General features: G+C 39.4%; 1 protein-coding gene across 1 annotated transcript; it reads right to left on the bottom strand.

The window, feature by feature from the left end:
* Window positions 1-2085: 2085 nt before the first annotated feature.
* RIPK2 (receptor interacting serine/threonine kinase 2) lies at window positions 2086-20087 on the bottom strand (the record flags this gene model as incomplete). The annotated part of the gene is given in 12 exon segments (XM_080610943.1): window positions 2086-2103; window positions 2105-2412; window positions 3618-3797; window positions 5470-5575; window positions 6188-6277; window positions 6460-6545; window positions 9814-9975; window positions 10313-10362; window positions 12659-12816; window positions 15414-15569; window positions 16684-16837; window positions 19827-20087. Coding segments are annotated over 12 exon segments (1656 nt in total). The 5' UTR covers window positions 20015-20087.
* Window positions 20088-21568: the final 1481 nt, after the last annotated feature.

Genomic DNA, 21568 nt, shown 5'->3' with positions numbered 1-21568 from the left:
AACTGCTCAGGAAGGTTTTTCATACTCTGCACTGGAAACAAGAGTATCTCAATTATTTCCAGAGCCCTCTTCATTCATACCATTTTCCATATGCAGCAAACAGTTCAGCTGCATGTCTGCCAAGTCCTCCACTCCCTCCTGTTCTTTACCACTGCTGGCTGCATCTAACAGCTCAGCCAGCACAGGGTCCTGCAGTCCTCATCTATAACAGATGCACTTACAATTAATCCCAAGTGCACAAAATACTGTTTGTGTTGGAAGGTGTGTGTGGGAAACCAACCAGCTTTTCAAAGATTAGCCTTCCCAAGTGCTTGCAACCCTTTCTCTCACAGACCAGGGTCCCACCTGCAACATCCACAGAACTGGCATGACTTCAGCAGACATGCCAGACTTGGGTTTCCTGTCAGAGTTGAGCATGAACTGCATGACTGTGACTGACTGTCCTCGCTGACCCTGGACTTGCTGCCACAGTCAAAATCAGTGCTGAGTGTTCCAGTTACACAGAAACTCCGTTCCTCTTTCATATACTGGAGTTAAACAACAGAAGAAGCATCAGACTTTGACGTGTTGGCTCATATGTTTGTCAGATTCACACACCCTTCCCACACCCTGTGTGGATCAGGCACACAGCCTCCACCTCCCTCGCCCCATGGCTATCCCAAAGCTTCCTCCTTACCCCTTCTTCTGTGCCCCTCAAGTCCTGAGTGTGGCTGTCCCCTCCTCCATTTCACTCCTGAAGAAATGTGTGTGTCTAACATGTTGGAGAAAGCAGGTTTATGGATTCTACTCCTTTGTGGAGGGAGATTCAGGGTCCAAGGAAAGAAGAGGGAGATTGGACTGAGTTCTTCTATTGAGTGGCTTCAGGGTTTCCTTGGAGGAGTAGGCTTTGGCTAGAAATATTTTGCCTATGCTGTGTTCTGACAAATTAAAACCCTTTTCTTTTTTTTTACACTAGTTTTGAAGCCACCTGGGTAAAAGTCACTAAAGCTTTCTGAAATGACCTGAAATAAATAGCACGTACCTTTTCCTCTCAAGTGGCCCCATTTCTGCATTAACATGTTAACACCATCTTTCAGACAAAAATGGGTGGCAGAGATGTTGTCCAGAGGTTAGCCAGGTTAGACCCATTCACATCACTTTCAGCCTGGCAGGGCAGTGCATGCTTGATCTTTGTACATATCCAAACTACTGCTCATCATGTAAATACTAAAAATAAAATTGAATTAGAAGTTTGATCCAGCAACATGAGATGAGAAGATAAGGGAGGCATTAACTAAGAAAATGCAAAAGAGGCATGAACTAAGGGTGCTTTTGTATAAGATGTGGATCTCATCCTACTATGACTTCACGGAGAGTTGAAGTGGTTATAACCAAATAATGTAAAAGGTTACAGCTGCATTCTTGCTAATATATCAGTTCATAGCAGAACAAAGATGATCAGCACAATGCCCTTGGGCTCCCCTTTGGACTGACATTCTTCTTACGCAGTGGTGTGAAGCACTTGCCCTGGCAACAAAATTGGAAAACCAAACCAAACCAATGAAAAAAAAAAAACCACCCTATAAAAATGCAATGTAATCTTCTTCCCACCTTCCCCTCACCTCTGGTATCTCAGAAGGACTAATGGATACAGCTGAAAGAAAATTTACTCTACACACAGCATACAAGCCCTGAAATACAGCTCCTAGGTTTTTTTCCTCCTCTATTGGAAAGACAAGGTGCAGGGAGAAAAACCAAATACTCCAGGTTGAGTTGGGTTATCTCAATCCTGTGAGGTGAAAGGAAAGGATATCTATAAACAGAAAATATGTAAACCAGGGAACATTTAATAGGTTTTTTTCTGTCTCATGTATAAACAAAATACTTTTATGAACTGAGTCAACAAGTGTCTAGTGTTTGGCATTATGGCTGCACTCCAACTAATGAATTGGTTACCCACCAAATGCAGTCTAGCTGAACCCAGTGTCATTTCTGAGACTCTACAAAGGCATAGTAAAGACGAAGCAGTACATATATAAAACTACTATATAGAAACAAGAATCATGTTGTAAGAAATATTCACATGGTTTCATATAGAAAATAAATTTAAAGATGCAGTCTTAAGAGAATTGGGAACAACGTCTGGATAAGGTTGAAGTCCTAGCTGTTTGTTATCTTTCAACTTTTGTATTATAATTCTGGCAAATTCCTCTCCTTGGCTATCTGAGGTATCAAGCAGTTGTCGTACTTTTGATGTCCTTGTAGGTTTGGTGCTTATAAGTTCATAGTCTTCTTTCATGAGTAAAAATCTTGCTAGAAGAGCATCCAGTGACTGATTCAAACATGCTTCAGTCATCTGATCAATAATTTCTTCTCTTTTGCTTTGGATCCATTGATGAGCTACATTCTGTTGTATGGTTTCCAAAACAAAAGCTGAGATTGGAGAGGATTAAAAAAGAAGTATTGTAACTGTCTGTCAATAAATAGTGCCATAGAACAAAGACCAAGCTGAGAAAGAACTGTTTAACACTTGGGCTTTTGGTCAGAAATACACTAGACTATTAAACACGCTTTTAACGTTTCACTATTATAATCCACATTTAAAATGTTCCATTTTTTCAAATTTGGTGGTTGAAGTATTTATTTTATCTGAATCACAGAATAACTCAGGTCAGAAGGAACCCTCAAGGAGGTCTTCTGGTCTAATGGCCTGCTCAAAGTGGAGATAACTTCAAGGATAACTCAGGTTACTCAGTGCCTTGTCCAGCTGAATTTTGTCCAGTCCCAAGTGATAGGACTTCTACAGACTCTGTGGGAACCTGTTCCAATGTTCAACCCAACCTGATACTAAAAAGAGAAAGGTGGCAACTTCACTTTGCAGTGGGATTTTTATTGAAGTTTACCAAAACCATCCTTTTAGTTCCTGTGTATTTTCCTCAAGCTGAGGATTCACATAGTGAAAAAGTATCAGGTTCTGTTGTTTCTAGAAGAGAGATGATGTGGCAGATCTTTATAAAGTTGCATGCTATTGTGTGGCCCATTAAAAAAAATCTCTGAATAATTCATCATGCACTAAAGTTTCTTTTTGTTATTTTTTTTGGAAGCACACTTTTAACAGTTATTTGATGCACAGGAATATAATGCAGTGGGCTGTCAGCTAACAGAAAATCATTAAAGGAATGATACTGACACAGTTGCTGTTTCTCTTTGCCCCATCATTACTAAGAGGAAGATTGACAAGATTAAAAAATGAGAAGTGACAGGAAACAAGATGACTTAAGCGCAAACTAACTTTTTTTCCTATTCTGCTGGATTGCAGCATTGCTACAGTAGTAAGAGAGAGGAGAAATAATAAAAGGAAATGGAATGGGATAAGGAAGACTGATGGCAACATGAATTAAGTTTGCTTAAAAGGAGTGAAAAAAGGTAGTAGCTACAGGTACATGTACTTGGTCACATTTTACATTGGTTTTACTTTGTAAGGTAAGGCTACAAGGACAGAATTACTTGCATTGTTAATTTGTAGAATGCTTTGTTTTCATTTTACAGACGAACAATAGTTAGTTTCCATTCCATACATATATCGGATACTAGGACAGTTACTGTGGGTTTTGGAATTAAATCAGTGTTTGCTGTACCTGAAGGAACTGGTGATGACTGCAGCATACATGATGCAGGATTTGTGGCATCTGAAATACTCTTGTCAGATGAAGGAGAACAACTGTATGGATGCACAAGAAGTTTGGCACTCTGAGTTACAGAGATATTTTCATCCGTGCTCTGACTACTGAGAGAGTGTAGACCCCCAGAACTTCCATCTAAAAAAAGGAAATAAGAAACAACCAAAGAGCCAGGTGTATTACTTCTATGTTCAAATAAAATACAGCCATTGGAGACTACTTAGAATAATACTTAGAATAATTCCATAAACCAAGTCATAAACAACCCAAATTCACTTCAAAATTCCTTACACTCAGGTTCTGAGTATATTTATGTCCCTCATCTTTTACCAGGGCTTGACCATGGGTTGGGAGGTTTTGTGTTATTTTAAAAGACCCGATGCCAATATCTGCATCAGGTAGTTTTACAATGGAAAGCAAGACTGATATTCCTTGTATTTTTGAAGTTTACTTCTGCTGTAAGCACTTCTGCTGTTGTAGGGTTTTGTAGACACTATTTTCATAAGCTTTACAGTATCCATACATATACACAACAAAGCCTAAGCAGTGACTCTATAAAAGGACCACCAACTGATCAGTCAGATCAATTGTACCACCGCAGTCTCACTAATAGCCTCCAATAACCTCCACAGGTAGGTATGACAATTTTTAACAGGAACCACGAGCAAGAAGGGCTGATGCTTATAATTACCTTACCTGATTACACTTATAGTCCAGGCTCATATTTAAGCTAATATTTAGTTTTCTAAAATTCATCACAACATTCCTATTAAGCTTGGTAACCTCAAGTTTTTCTTAACCTTTAAGATTTTATACTAAGTGCATAGAAAAATGCTTGAGTTGAGGTACAGCAAAACTACACTACACTTGTTTCTGCCATTTTTCCATTAACTGAAATTCCTTAAGCCTCCCGTGATTTATTTTCCCTGGAATTCCTGCTGTATTTATATCTTTCTAGAATGCTGATAACAAGCCCAGAATTGTGGATGTGTTCAAAAAGGAACTGGAAAAGAAACTGCCAGTGCCCTCCTACCTCTACCAGAATATCTCCAGTTTTGCAGCACCTCAGCACACTTTTTGATGCCCCACTTTATAGCAATAAACTCAATTGTCTTGTTTGCTTTCACATCACTTGGTCCCTGTGAAGCCAAAGGATATTCCATTCTTTTAAAATATATGTTTGCATTCTTTTGCATGAAGAAACTTAAATGCAGTTTTAGTTTCACAATGTACTGCGATTCCATCTGGGTCCCATCACTTTTTTCTGGCTTCTGATGTCAGCAGAACCTCAACATTGAATTCTGTCTGGGAAATTTTCCAAATTTTAATCAGAAAAGGTAACAGCTACAAAAGGTCTGTGCAGATATTTTTGCAAGGCAATCTATTTATTAAAGCTGTTTTGTTTACTGAATTAAAAATGATTGATTGATAGGTTGGGCTGCATTAGAAACTTTCAATTTACTTGGCTTTAAGAGGGCCTCAAAATGTTTGCTCCTTTTTATCTTTATAAGTAGCTCACAAATTATTAACTAAACTGCCAAGAGTCTGAAGGGACAAGCAAATGCTATCTTTGCACTCAAACCGCTGAAGACGAAAACTGAAGCTGGAAGCTGGGGGGATTTCTCAAGTGACAAAACCAGAAAATCAGAGCTCAGATATTCTAATTTTTTACCCAGAGCACTAAGTTTACAAACCACATCTTTTCTGACATAAACGGAGATCCAATTTCTACTGTGCAAACGTAACGTCACAGTGGGAGTCTAAAGCTGCAATGGCAACTTAATTTACACAGAGTCACGAGTATCTCTACCTGATGAGAGGATATTACACATGGGAACAGACTTGAGTCTTGATATATCTGGAGAGATGCTTCGAAGGGGAAGCGCATCACATTGAATGGAGCCAGAATATCTTTCCTGAAATGATTCCAGTCGTATATTGAAAAGGCACATTAAATAAATACAAAGTTGCAATTTTTAACAGAGTACTTTCCCACCACTGCATTTTCTGTGCTAAGTGCTCAACAGACAGCACAAATAAAATTCAGTAAACCAGACGAAATTACGTAATCCTAATATTTGTGTATTTCCAAAGCTGACAGCAATTTTGTATGCAAGTTTAACTGTCAGTAAGAACCAAAAGCAGCAGCATTAAGAATCAAAATATAAAAGCAAATCTGTATGAGCCTATACAAGCAAGCTGTGTAGGGGTGTAAGGGAGCAGAAGACAATCTCTTACAAGTTGCATTCTTTGTGTACTGTGTTTCTCCTCAAGGGGATGGCTTTCCCACATTCAGAGCACATACCAAACATGCCCTTCTTATTTCTGCTTACCCACCCTTTACTATCTTTACCTATATGGCTATGCATTTGTTACACCCCGGCTCTACTAATGCATTTTATGCCTTTCCTAACTGCATGGGAAAGTAAACTGCAGAACAATTCCCTCTTGCTAAGTCGACCCCCGTTTTAAGCTCTCAGGATCTTTAATGATGCCGACATACCAAATGCAATATGTAAAATATTTACCTCGTGGGGATTCAGAGGTATATTTAGTGATATCTGCTGCGCATCTGCTTGCTTTCCACTCTTGTAAACACATCGTGATTCATATAGTGACTGGAAAAGACATATTTACCTGTATTAAATTTCTGCTGAAAGTCAAGATGACAGCTCTGTACAAACATATGCTTCAGCCAGATACAAGACTAGATAAATGACAAAGGAGGTTACATTTCTTTTACCAAGCAGAAGTTACTGACTTATTTGACCAAATCATAACTGTACCAACAGTCACTTACTTTTGATCTCTTTAATAGAATTACTGCTTCCAGCATAGCTATTTCATCAAATGTTCGAAGCACTGGCTCAAGGTCTATTAAACATTCTAAACAAAGAAAGAATACTTTAATGAATGGTTCAAAGTGGAAATTAAGTTTTTAATTTGATAAAGCTACTTTTTTATATTTACAAAAGTAATTTGTCTATTGATACATATCAAACCACTTATGCTGCTAAACAGAAGTTTCTTCCTTTTACTTGTTGCCACATTTTCACATCACCAGAAGAAACCCTGTCCTGATTTGGCCACCTCAGCACCCTGTATCGAAAGAGACCCAGGACTGTGACAGACTGCCAGTCTCACATTCCTGGAATGGATAGATGGGTGAGTTTGGTATGTTTCCAGATAGATCCAACAAGCCTGATTGATTAGCTAAATGGGACCAAACAGCTGTCCTCTTATTCCAGCAGATGTGCTAAAGATTCATATGAGAAAGATAACAAAAACCTCCCATCACAGCAATATCTAGAATAGATGCCATGAGGCAGGGCCAGAGGAGATGAGATAGTCAAGTCACTGACCTATCACATCCAGTAAATCCAAATGATATTGTCCTCATTCCCAGCACAGGCAGCAAATCAAGAGAAGCTAAAATAATCTGCTCAGATAGGGAGGGATGTGACAGTGCAACGATCAACTGTCAACCTGTGCTATATACATCCTTTCTTTCCAATGCTTAAAGGTTTACAAAACTAAATATTTCAAATTTTCAGGTGAATGTATTGTAAAAATGTTTCTTTGAAACTGTGCTGAAATACAACAAAACCTCTGGAAAGGATGATGGCATGCCACAATTCCACTGCATTTCTATGAACTCCACTGATTCAGCAAAGTCCATTCACCATACTAGAAATCCATCACACTACATCCTTATTAACATATTTCTAGTTTTTACTATAATTTTACCACTGTTCTTCCATATTTTTTTCCACTAGCATCTTCAAGACATGCATTCAATACTGGGATTCTTATTGTTCTTGCATCAGCTACAACAGAGTTTTAAAGGTTTGTCACTCCATTTTTCACAATGAAATATTAGACTGTTGATCTTTGTTGATTATAATCAATAATGTAGGTATACATTCCAAGTACATGCAGAAACATGGTGATAAGTAGTCTTTATCCCTTATTTGTAAGGGGAACAGACAGGTTCTCCTTAACAGAACCAAGGTTAACAGAACCAAGATTTTCTATTTAAAGCTTATTTAACAAAAATTGGGCTTGGTTGTTTTGTTCTCCCCCTGCCCCCTCCCTCCCCACCCCCCTGTGATATGGTGATTGCAAAATTTCCCAATCAGCGAGCTTTACTTCCCTTAATTTTGCAACAATTCTGCAACTTCTACTTTCTTTTTGTAATAGTAAAGTAGAGGAAAAAGCAAAGTATTTTTTCTTCAAAGACCATCTTACACACACGGCACTAATAGAAGAACCGAAATTAGCTCATAATGTAGAACATATCCCGGATAATTATCCCTTCATTGTGACTGCAGACTTCGATTGCTATTTTGTTTTGTTTAACTGGCACAGGAAAACAAGAAGCATAAAGAAATACCGTGATCTCTACTCTTCTTGATTTTAGGAAATATTATAAATGGCTATATTTCCTTGCTTGGGAAAATAAGAAAAATAAATACACAATTTAAAATCACACAAACCAGACTCAAGCCAACATAAACTGACATTTCAAAATATTCTTAATAAAAAAATGATTGCCTCAAAAAAAGGTCATGTAATCTTGGACTGTAAATTGAACATGAAGATACTCTATGTGTTTGGATGTGTCCCTTTTTGTCCTCTCCCAAACTGATGCGAAAAACTGAAGTTGTGAACATTTTTTTCTAAGCTATCCGAACAGCAATTTTCTAACACTTTCCAACTTGAAGTATGCCTATAAAGGCTTTCAAGTAAACCAACTTCTGTTCACCAATGAAACATTTAAGACTGTGAACCTCTCTATTTGTAAAATTACAAAACTCCCCAGGAAACCAAAACAAAACCCGAAACCAAAAAGCACCAGAAAAACCTAAAAATCCCCATGTACTTCAGGTCTGAGTCATTGCTTTAGTGTGAGGTGTCCCTCCTCATGGCAGGGGGTTGGAACTAGATGATCTTAAGGTCCTTTCCAACCCTAACTATTCTATGATTCTATTGCACTTTTAATTTAAGCACCGAGAAACTTAAAAGTATAGAATTGTTTAAGCCAGAGCTCTTTGTACTGTTCTACCTTTTCATACATTCAGTAACTCTCTTATTCTATGTTTTTGCCTCTCCAAGGTGATCCAGCTTTCCCTACAGAATTAGGATTGTGTTTTCTAAAGGAGCAGGGAGGAAATTTTGAAAGCACACACAAATTTATACAAGCACTGTGAGGCAGCTCCAGGAACTACTGTTAGCTTCACTACACTGACATTAGTGACCACAGCAACACTCACAAGAGGAAATTTCACAGATGAAAACAGGTAAGCAGTTTCTGTCAATTTTGATGGAATTATCTTTCCACAACAGCCAAAGAACCAAAAGTCACTACAAAAATAAGCACGTTAAGGAGAAGTTGCTAGGGGGGGACAAATTCGGACTCAACATACACCAAGTATCTCAGTTAAGTGCAACAAACACAGGTTTGCAAAAATCAAAACTTTTCCAGTTCACACTACAGCACTCTAATCTCTACAAACCTGCACCTCCGTCTTTTTCTCTAAATTCTGCAATCCACTGTAAGAAGGGCTGAAAGTATCTATATTTAGTGTCATGGAAAAAAAGCGGGACAAAGCAAGGATGGTTAAGCGCGTGGGTTCAAGCAGTTTCTGCTTGATCTGGGAGTGGAACAAAGATAAAGTCTCAACGAGAAAGATTTATACTGAGATGCAAACACAAGATGAAGTCACTATAGCTTATCTGATGTACAATGAGTTTTGGTGTGTTTGTCAGCTTGCTCATAAATTCCACAGTACTCATTCTACACTTCTCCCCCCTTCTTAAAAAATAAGATGTTCCCTTCAACAATAAACAAAAAAAAGCCAAGTGTAAGTAGTTACACAAAGCATGCTGCTTTTTTACAAGTAAATTAGAGATGGCAAATGCAAAACACTCCAGCTAAAAATTTGTTTTAATGGTACATGTGAAGTTCCATTCATAAATTTTGTTTACTGACACGGTGGAAGCAAACAAGTACCGTAGCATATGCAACAAGAATGAGCACATACATCTCTTGACATCTTGACAACTTCCCTTTTCTGACTATAACTTTGCTCTGTAAGTACCACGTTCAACAGAAAGCAGGCAATTTAAAAATCATGATGCAAAGCAAACTCACTTAAGAACGATGGTCTTTCATCTGGGTTTTGCGCCCATCCACTTTCTATCAATTTTATGATGATCACTCGATGAGGAATGTCCATTGATAAACTTTCTTCACTTAAGTCTAGTCGCTGTCCTTGTGACACACTATACATTATCTGCAAGGGGTTTATAACTTCTGTCAAAATAGACATCGTGAAGTCATTAGAAATATATGTAATATAAATAGCTTACTATAGGAAAAGTAATTTAGTTTGCAGACAGTGCATTTATAGTTCATCAAAATAAGGTTATATTTGTCTTTTTATGAAGAAATATATTTTTAATTTATCAAACATTGTAATTTAAAAAAAGAGTCTAATATTAAAAGTAACTCAAAGTCCTTTTCAATAAGCTTAAAAGTTGAGTCATTAAAAAGTAACTCCTAAAATGAAGTCCCCAGGTACCTATTTCTCAGGTTAAGCCTTATGTAAAATAAGGCTGGAAAAATAAATAAAAGCAAGACATATCCTTACCTTCAAATGGCTGTTTCCTTGACATCACTTCCCACATAATAATTGCATAGCTGTTTAAAGTATAAAATGTATAGAAGACGTTATTTCAGATTACCAACACACTATGTGCTTGGCTTTACATTTTACTAAAAATGTTTTGCTAAAATGATCCCAAATACACACGAGACTGACTATAGCTAACTACAGTGATGATCTGAATATACGAAAACTATCAGGAATTTTAAACAGTGACTTCAGCTAGAACCGGTTAATAATATTAAGAACAGAAAAGATACACGGCATATAATTTCCTATTAGTAATAGCTCTGCTCTACTAATACGTTGTGAATTACCTACACACAGTTTAAATCTCAGTATGCAAATTACAGTGAGCCCCAGAGTCCCAGCTACTCTGTCTTAACTGCAATACTGTGACATCTCCACAGTCCGGATCAACACTCTGTGACATTCCCATGGGAAGCAGGGTTCTACCAGGGAGGATGGCTTTGAAAAGTTTTTTAAATTTTTCTTCAAAAAAATGGAAATCCCTTTTCCACTGAAGCAATAAAAACTATGCAAAGATTTTTTTTTTCTGAAGAATTACACTTATCAAAATAAATGTTTGCTCATCCAACTGTACACAAAGACAGTATTTTCCTGCATCACTAAAAAGTACCAAATTTTGCATTCAGTTTACATTTAACTGCCTCTCAGCATTACATCATATAACAGCTACCAATTAGGAATAATAATAAGAAAAAAGAACAAAGTAACTGACGCTTAAAATCAATCACATAAATTGAGCTTTCCTGCTTATTGCGTTCACAACATAACATTCGTCAATGATAAAATTTATTCAAGTAAATTTTAATAAAAGCAGTCCTCCCTGTTAGAAAGCCTGCTTTTGATGCATTCCTGAGAAATTAATGCAGGCTGATTTTTCTGGCATGGCAAAACATTCCCTTTATAAATGCTAATGATGCTTGACTGTTGTTTAAATGATTTGTTTCTTTAAGATCTTTACTCACAAATTAGCTTCAGTATCTCGAGAACATTCAGCTGTATCCTCTGTGGTCAGTTAATCAGACACCCAGCCTTTCACTCAGTTTGGTATCTCTCTACAATTACAGGCTATTTTCTCAATTGTACAACACTGCAGCATACCACTTCCTGCTGAATCTCCTTTACACTATTCAGGTTTTCCTTTCCTATTTCTGCTTCATAGCATCTCTTTCTGATCCTGAGCACAGACCTTCCTCTGTGACCTTTCTGGCTGTCACTTCTTTCACTGTTTTTCTACCTTCACGTCTTCCTGCCTTGAACTGCCATCACTCATGATATTGTCTCAGTTTCTCTTCTCTCTTTTCAAACAATCTCTTCTCTTCCCTTCCCTATTTATCAGTTTTCTAAGCCCTTCTATGGATCTTTTCTTTCTTATTTTCTCCCATTTGGTTGTTATTCCTCTGCACACTTTTTTATTTCAAAGAAACATCTGCCTTGCTCATCTGCACTCATTAAACCTCCAGCCACTCTTTTTTTCCCCCATAATACGCCATTATTCCTTTTCAGTGTCTTCCTAGTCCAGCTTTTCTTAGCAAAGGGTGAGGAAAGCAGGTATGTTACCATCTCTATTCTTTGGACAGGAAAGTCAAAGAACTTTATGTGCCCCGTAAGCATAAGGAATAATTAAGAGAAGTAGTGGTCTCCCTGGAAGTCAGTAAGACCCTGTGAGACTGATTCATCTTTCACCAAAATACAGTTATAATTCTAATATCCTAAGAGCAATTGCTGTTTCGTTATAAGGGTTGCCCCTACTCTACTACTTCCTATTCTGTTACTTCTACTACTCAGAAGTGACTAACACAAATCTACCTGAACTTTCATAAAATAAGCTATTGCTTAAGGAAATCTCTCTAACTACGTCCTCCAACCTCATTACCCTATTTTTTTTTTCCTAACCCCTTTAAAAAGATATGTTTTCTTCTTTCCCTTGAGTACATTCTCCAAATTATGTTAATTGATCCACTCAAATTACAAAGGTATGTGCAATAAGATAATGGTGTGAACAGCTTTTTTCTTTCCCTACACTGTCTGTATGTGTACCCTCATTTACAGAAACCAGTCTTCCCTGTTTCTGCAGTTCTAGCTTGATTTCTGGAGCATTACACTTGTCACAGTGTTTCCTAAAGAAACGATGAGTCATCAAATCCAGCTACCTTATTTTTTTCCCAATTTAATTTGCTTATACACCTATGATACTACTACTACTGAAAATAATAAAATTGCTGAAAATGTGCTAAAATCTAGGTTCAGGAAATCAAATTTGAATTCAAATTGCAAAGCTTACTTGAGAACTATATGAGTTACCTGTAGATATCGTGTTTTACGCTTGCACGGGTTTTCTGACTGGGATTGTAATCTTCAGGTGGCATATAGATAATTGTCCCTCCTTCTGGTAAAGAGGTTTCACTTCGTGATTGTGACACGGATATGACACGCCATTTTGACATGCCAAAATCTGCAATCTGGAAAGGACAGACCAGTTGTTCTGAGAAGAAAAATTGCATTTATCTGCTGACAGCTATTAGAAATTCCTGAAATATGCCCAAAAGAACGGGTCACTTACTTAAAGTCCCTAAATTGACATACAAAAAGTATGAGGTTATCCTAGCAACAGGAAACACCAGCTCCAGTTGAGAAAGCATTCTGAGGTCATGACGCATGCAATTCCTGTAGCACTGCCCTATTCTGTGGTTCTTTAAGGAAAGACTCATATACTCTATGGTCAGGGAATTTGCTATGGAAGTGTGTCCCATATGAAGAAAATCACTTAATTTGGTCAAAAAAAAAAAGGCAGACAAAAAAAACCACTGAGTACTTCCAGCTCCCTGGTTGTGAAAAAGCGCAAATTTAGAAATTTAGTATAAATCATAATAGCTCTATGTAACAGCTTGCAGATAGCCCAAGACAGTTGTGCTCAGAGAAAAATTTTAGGGCACTCCACCTCACCCCCAAAACTATGAAATTCTTGGATTAATAGAATTAATACATTAAATATTAACAGATTAATAATTAATAGATTTGACATTCTGATATTCTGTGCTGCAAAAAGTTGCTGAATATTTTCTTTATTGTACAGTCTGGGGCCTTGTCCCTTCCTACAGAGTTTACAGTACATCTACATATAGAATTAATTGACATTAGTTTACATTCCCAGATATCCACAAGTCAGGGTGCAAGATCAGACTAGGTTATGGGTAAGGGGACAAATAGCCAGCAGAATACACTGGCTGGATGAGCTGCAGAGTGTCTGGCATACAAGGGAGAAAGATAAGCAGCCAGCTATGAGCTCTGCACTTGTCCAGCATTTGCCTAAGAGCAAAAACATTTTCAACAAAGATGCCTGTGTGAACACTGTGGCAGCAAAGATAACAGAAATAAGCTTTCTGGAGAGCAAGCAGTCAAAATCCACAGTAAAAAATAACCTTGTTTTCCCTACAACTTACTCTCATCAAACCTTCCTCGCTGTCGTGTTATCTTGCTCATTCAGCAGATCTGGGACAGTCAGCAGCACTCTATGAATGGTGTTACTGTTACACATATGCATTTTATTTTGCATGCATTGCATGCCTATTCCTTGTATTTCCTGCCCTAATTTGGAGAATCTTGCTTCATCTCCCCAAAACACTCAAAAACCTTAAGGACAGTCTTCCAGACTCCTTACAGGAGGTAGGGCACGTATTCAAGAGTTAACTTCTTCCCTTCAATTGCCCCGTCAAGCAAGTGTTTAGATGTGGTTAAGCAGAGCACCAGACCATACCAATGCTGTTAGGGATTAAAAAAAGAGTAGATAAAAAAATTACTTGCACCAGGTCCCCAATCAGGTTTAACAGGAAGCTCAAGAGATGGCAATACCAGCACAACTGAGTGGGAGGAGGTATGACCTCCTGAGGGCGTGAGCAGAGACAAAGCTGTGTAAGGCACCTTACTGCCAAGAAAAATGTTTTTGCAGTGGAGAAAGAAATCAGTACTGGATCTTTAATCTTTATCAAAGTACTCACAAAAAGATTCATCTCATGGTAACAGATGACACATTCGCCATTCAAGTATAAATTAAGTGCAAAAAATCTCTTATGTCATGTTTACTTGAATAGCATATTCAATCAATTTTAAAAAACAGAGGATTTAAAAAAAACAAACAAAAAATTCTTGCAGTTATGGAAGCACATAACCATTTTGTCAGAAGTACTTTTAGTCTCTTTTTCACATCATGGCAGTGATATTTTAAATAAATGAATGTTACTTCTCTATGTATGCTTGCTTGCTCTAAGAAGTTTCACAAAAGCCATCTTCCTACATGTTCAGATTTCACAGTTATCACAGAATCATACAACCAGCTAGGTTGGAAAAGACCTTTAAGATCAAGTCCAACCATTACCCCAGGACTGCCAAGGCTACTACTAAAGCATATCACTGAGGACCTCGTCTACATGTTTTTTGAACACTTAATGTTTTCAAGCACTTAAAAGTTGTGTTTTACATGTTCTTATGCTACTCTAACAGAACATAGAGTCATAGACTAATTAGGGTTGGAAAGGACCTTAAGATCATCTAGTTCCAACCCTCCTGCCATGGGCAGCGACACCTTGCACTAAACCATGTCACCCAAGACTTCATCCAACATATATGTACATATTACATGAAAAATATCAAATGGGGCATTAACATTTGAATTTAACCTACTGTCCTCCCGAACTAACTTGTCTGAGCATCTCAGACAGGAACACTTTCTATTTTCTTCTCAGAAGGGGCCAGACGTAGCTACACCTGGGAGGTTGCCAACGAGAGTGTCACTGCTGTTGAGTATCAGCTACTGCTCCAGCAGAAACAGCCCCAGTTCTGGTTTTCTGGTCTTTTCAGATGGAGCATATCGACACCTGAGCAAAGCAGAGTTTTTCTTTTTTAAAACTCAAAAGTTCTTTCTGCAAGGATAGAAGAAAGCGTCTGTTATATAATTACATCCCCTCTGTATGGCCACATCCTCACTCCTCCTCTTCTAAAATAATTAAAACACTTTAACTCAGTCTGGATGCTAAAGAACATAAGAATTAAATAAATCTACCTTGACATGAAACTCATCATCCAGCAAAATATTCTGGGTTTTCAAGTCATGGTGCAGCAATGGAGGATTCATGTTGTGTAAATAGTTTACTCCCAAAGCAATTTCATAAAGAATGCGGAATCTCAGGCACCAGGGAATGTCAGGATATAGATCTTTCTGCCAAGATACAACCACAAAATCAGAATATAATCCTCTGGTTCGATCTAACAGGACATCACAAAGATTTTTGTAAGAAGGAGAAAGTGACTTGGACAAGCAGTAATCTTTTAAAACATATATTACATGAACTCCTGAGCATTAAGACTGGTTAGCTGTTAAAACAAATATATAAATGTTAATGATGCAGTGTTGTTTCTATTCCCTAACATTCACGTAATAGTTCATGACTGCTATATGATGTAAGACATTTACTACATTATTTGTTCATATGGAAATAAGATTTACAAATGAGCTCCTGTATGAAACTTGTAAGCCATAGCTTATGAGTACTACACAAAGGATGGCAAGAATCAAAGGGGGGAAAGCCGCAGTGGAATCAAGCACAAAATACTACCTTTATAAATATTAATAAACCAAGAATAAGGCAGTAAAATGAAATCTTAAAAGTTACACTGCCACTAATGCCCTTATGAAAAACAGCTGAGCATGAGATTCGCATTGCTTAAAGGTACAGACAAAACTGCAGTAGCTTTACAGTATCAACACCAGATGCTCAGACCAAGCTAATGGGAGCAGCTGAGAGTTCAGCACAGGAGAACCTACTCCTGAGAGCAGGCTCTGGTAGAAATATCTCTGTCTAGATCAGCAATATTTGATTTCTTTTAACTAAAGTAAAAATCTTCAAATTTATTATTTTTTTAATAAGGATTCAAATTCAGGAAAATTCAAATTCAGGAAAAAAGCCTCCTCTGTGTGACATTTACATTGGCAATAATTCTGAAACCCAGGCTGAAGGAAGCAGAATTATTTCAGCTTCTAATTAGACAACAACAGAAACTTTAAAGTGATAGTATATAATAATTAAACATGAAGCCAGTTACAGGTGATGACATCAAAGGAAAAAAATGTAATAAAACTGAACTCTGATGAGTTTGGTTATCTTCTTGGGATGCAGAAAGTCTATCTGAGCACCAAAAACTACCAGTTGAAACAACTTTCCTTTAATTTGAAATATTACTAATAATACACTTTACTACTTCCCGTAAGTATGGACATCACAGTCTATTTGACACAACCAAGAACTGTATTTAAAGACTGTAAGTACACTTACCCCATGTAAAAGCTGGTTTAATGACCCGTTTGTCATGTATTCTGTTACTATCCCCAGAAATTCAGGCTCGTTGCAAATTCCCAAAATTGGCAGAATGTAACTAAACCTGGCTTTGTGTAATATCTCTGCTTCTTTTAGAAGGTGGTTTCTATCACTTAAAGAAAACAAACAAACAAACAGCATTATTATAGCAATACTAGGAAAATTAAAGCAAATGTTGGGTTCCCTATATTCTCTTTAAAAGTATGTACCTACATGTAGTACAACCACATTTCACCATTTGATTCCCACAGTGCTGTTTTGATAAAAGATACTGTAAGAACAATTAGAATCTTCAAATGCAAATACAAGATAGCTTCCCCAGTTTTGTTGTATCACTATTTCCATCAGACATTTAATCCATGATTCCAGTAAATAAGGATAACAGTCAGAACTCTGACTATCACCATCTTGTACAACCATAACAGTAATAACCAGCTACATTTGTCCTATTTCACTGCCCATCTTCAAACCTGAGTCTTCACTGAGGGCCAATATTTACCTTCTACAGAGTGGAGATTTTAATATCACAATTCCCCAACCATTTAAATTTAGTGGACACTGATGTGCCCTAAAATAAAGGAATGCATCTTCTGTTTCTGAAGGAAAAGGAATGACCAGCTATGTTTTGTTTTCACATAAATTGATCATTCAGTTGATTCGTGGATCAGTGAAGATACTTGGACCATGAAGGATAATCCTAATAAAAAACAATAATCAGATTTTATACCAGTAGAGACTGATACAGGTATGTGACGAGGATATCCAAATACAGGATTTTTATAACATATCTAAGATTGATCCTTGGGATGTAAGCCAGACTGATTCAGAAGCAATACAGCTGTGCTGGGGCATGGCTGTGTACAGGCCAGGACTATGGCCATTACAATGTGCTTAGCACAGCGCCGTGTTAATGCAGCTGTACAGCTCGCAGGTGAGAGCTGGCTTGTGTCAATCTAACTCAGGGCATACACTGAAGTGCTCATGTCAGTCTGGACCCATCAATGTAGATCTAGCCCTTACAAAGAAAAGAAAGGACGTCAGAGTAAATGGGGAAAAAAAGCCTGGAGAAGTAAAGCCTCCTGCTTTTATGACCGGAAAACTTCAAATTTAGGTGGATGTGAAATTAAGGGCAACTGCTGGTCCTTATCTGTGTGATGGAGAAGGGCTTCTATAATAAGAAACTCTAGGTTATGACAGAAGTAAAAAGGTAGCCTTCATGAAATGTATGGGACAAAAGACACAACTACCCTTCCTCCCTCTCTCTAGAAAAGACTAGGTGTAAGAAAGCTAGGGGTTTTCCTAGACTGTGAGGCACATCTGCATGGGATTCAGTTGTAGCCAGGAAAGGAGTTGCAACATATTGAGGTCTATTCCTGTGTCTGTAAGTCACTTCACCTTTGTCTGTTCCTTACCAGAAGGACATTGACTAATTCCTAAGTAAGCACAGGCCCACAATAACTACCCAACTGGCATGGCTTTTTGGCTGGTTACACACGGAGTTCTGGGATTCATGGCACAGGCTTCCTGTTTGGGGAATTAACTACACTGTGAATGCTTCCCTTTTCTTGACAACATTTACAGGATGGCATTTTATGTTGCCTACTATACAACCAACTTGCTGCAGAGACTTAGCTATAACAGACTGCTTACAGCTTTTAGTCTTCTGATAGGACTTCCAAGCTTTGTATGATATATGGTAGGAAGCTGAATTATTTTGATTACCTCAGCTGCCCTTTTCATCATGATTCCACAGGTTAGATGTCACACTAATCTAAATTCTTGCAAGGCTAAAATAAGATTTGTTAGTTTCTCCCAACTGAGTTCAGAGGATAAACATTGTATTTCTGATTAGCAGGGATTTAAGCAGACATTTAAATTAAAGAAAAAACACACAACAAAATAACCAACAATAAACTTGCCAGAGAACACAATATTCCTGGTTAAATACATAACTGAGATTCCATTTATTTCTGGCACGATTTCAGAGATAAAGCATGTGTGTACACACCTGGGGAATAAGAGGTCAAATAGCTTAAACCAATTTATCTTATAGTCTGGCATACTGGGTCACAAGACTAGAAGTCTTGTTACTCTGAGTGAAGCTATTCTGCCTAAATGCCCCCTACTAGATCAAAGAAACCCGAGGCAGTAAAGTTTAACAACAATTAGATAAGATACAAGAGGCAAGTTTATAAGTTGGGTAGGTTTCAGACAGCCTAAGAGGCAAATTTGCATTGATAGGATAAAAAATAGGCACTATAGGGAATAAACAGGTATTGATGGATGAAAAATTGTTACGTGCTGCCTTATTACATGGAGTAACAGCTCCTGTAATAAACACACTGTCTCTTGGGCCCAGGAAAATTGGGAACGCAAATGCTACAAGCTGAAGAGCTAATGGAAAATATCAGTTGCACTTGGAGCCTACAAGGCTGTTATTTTAAACTAGCTTCTCTAAGAACTGTGAGATCTGGAGCAAGGAAAAATATCAATTGTGTATGATCTTGAAGAAGCTTCTTCTAGGAGCTAGAAGCAATCTCTAGTGGACACAGATATATGCCTTATGTTCTCTCTCCATCTGTAAACAAATCTGTAGTAATCACTGTATTTTAATATCCTGCTGATACTTCAGCAAAATGGTTACCAATCAACAGACCCAGGCAGAAGCTGAACTGCAAATCCCACCTTCAGCATGAACCGCGGTGCAGAAGGAAAAGCCTTCAAAATAAGCAAGCTGCTCAGCGTCTCACAGGCAGAGACCCAAACCACCCATTTCCAACAACCGAAAGAGAGGAAGCTCCGGGGCTGCTCCGTGCTTTCCTTGGCTCAAGCTGAAATCATTCTTCGTGGGATCTCCTTTGCCCTTGGATTTACAGGAGCGCTGCCCACCGAGACACACGCTCTCCGATCCATCAACTTGAGAAACCCAGCTTCGTCTCACAGTACCCGCTCACGGAGTGTCCCGGAAACGCAAGAGCGCGGGACCCCCTTCTTGGTTTAGGGAAAAGGCGGGGTCAGCTCTGTCGTTCCCCCCCCCGGGGCCTCTCGCCACGTCGTGGTGCCTCATCCCCGCGGTGTCCCCCCACCCCCCTTCCCGTTACCTGTCCAGCAGCGGCCCCTGCAGGCATTTGAGGGCCACCGGGACCCTCCAGTCGGCGTGGCGGGCGGCGGACACGGTACCGTAAGCGCCACGGCTGATAAAACGCAAGTCAGGGAGTTTATTGGAAGAGATGGAGGGAAGGGCGTAACTGATGGCTCCCGACCGGCCTTCGCTATCGCCGCCGCTCATTCTCGCACTCCGCAGCCCAGGGCGGCCGCGCCGTCTGTTCCCCGGGCGCAGGGGATCCCGGAGCGCCGCTCTTCTCGCCCTTCTCCCTCGCCTCTCCTCCGCCTCTCCTCCGCTCCTCCCGGGTCCGCCTCCTCTCCAGCTCGCCGCAGCCCGCTCCTGCTTCAGCCCTGCGGACCAGCGACTTCCCTTCCTCGCAGAGAACAGCCTCCTGCCGGCTCCCGGGAAGCGGGAGGCGGAGCCGCCACGATGAGTCTTGCAGGGAGGAGGAAGCCGGGAGGGGGTTGGTGGGTGCGGTGCTGGGTCTGGCCGGCCCCCCCCGGGGGGCTGTGCCGGGGCAGCAGCCCGCTCCTTTGGAGGAGCATGGGCACGGTGGCATGGGGAACCAGCCCGGGCCAGGGATGGAGCATCCCCTCACCCAGTCCGGGGGCCGTCGTGCCTGGGAGTATCCGCCGGTCCGGAGGATGGGGATAGGACAACAGCACCCCTCTCCATGTGGGAGGCGGGCGGGGAGTGTATTATATCTGTTCCCGAAAGAGATGCGGGATGCCAGGCCGAGCCCGGCCGCCGCCCTTCGGAGCTATGGTCTGTGCATTTCCGGGTGTACGTACAGTCATTGCTCAGGTGAAGTGAGAGGAGCGTTAGCTCATGAATTCGTTTGCCTCCTCCGTGTCTGTCCTAGGAAGACTTTTTTCAGGATAGCAGGCATTTCAAAAAGGTGATTTCGTAATTTCCAGAAAGTGCAAGTTCACCCTTGTCCCTGCTCAGAGCGAATTGTGGGTCGGCTGATGTGTTTGTGATAGTTTCACGCCAGGGTTACGCAGGAAGGTTTTGCAAGGCTCGTTCACCATGCCAAGTTCTCATAGACTATGACAATGCTTTAATTTAAAGTTACAAGTCTATAACTTTCCACAAGGAGTGACAGTTCTGCAGGATGAAATGGAGGTAAATACAGCAAATCTCTCACCTTGCTGTGTGTGTGAATCTTGTACTAAACCTCTGTGGGTTTTCACCTCTCCTCTTTTCTTCCAGTGATGATATGTATGGTAGAGAAAGGGGAAGGAGCTAAGCTTTGAGAGTATGATACATGCAGTATTTCATGTCATGCATTTTAAGGCATGGCATGCATTTTTCGGTTGTCTCTAGGTCCTAGTACTTTGGATAGCTTTGCCATGTTTCCCCCCGCCCCCCCCAGATTTCTTATATCTTAGGTGATTTATATCCTCCAAGTGCTGCAGCATTACTAATGTACTGAGCAGCCATATAAAGCAAATGATGCCTTAATCTAGTTTGAGTTTCATTTAGCCTCTGTTCGTCTGACACACTAGGTGGTTTCCCAGAGGTGTAATTTTGATGCAGTGTTTGCAGTATGCAGGTTTTGGATATCTGTTTATGCATGTCCCTTTCTGTATTTACAATGTTGGGAGTGCAATTTGTCATACTATTTCAGCTTTTATATATAAGAAGAATTTTGTTTTATAAAGAAAATAATACACTATAAGCATATCCTGTGAGCATGTACTACAAGCCATTCTATAAGCATGTACTTATGGTATT

Source organism: Psittacula echo (genome assembly GCF_963264785.1).
Source record: "Psittacula echo genome assembly, chromosome: 2".
Taxonomy (NCBI): domain Eukaryota; kingdom Metazoa; phylum Chordata; class Aves; order Psittaciformes; family Psittacidae; genus Psittacula; species Psittacula echo.
The sequence above is the reverse complement of the archived record's forward strand: the minus strand, read 5'-3'. Positions and strand labels throughout refer to the sequence as shown.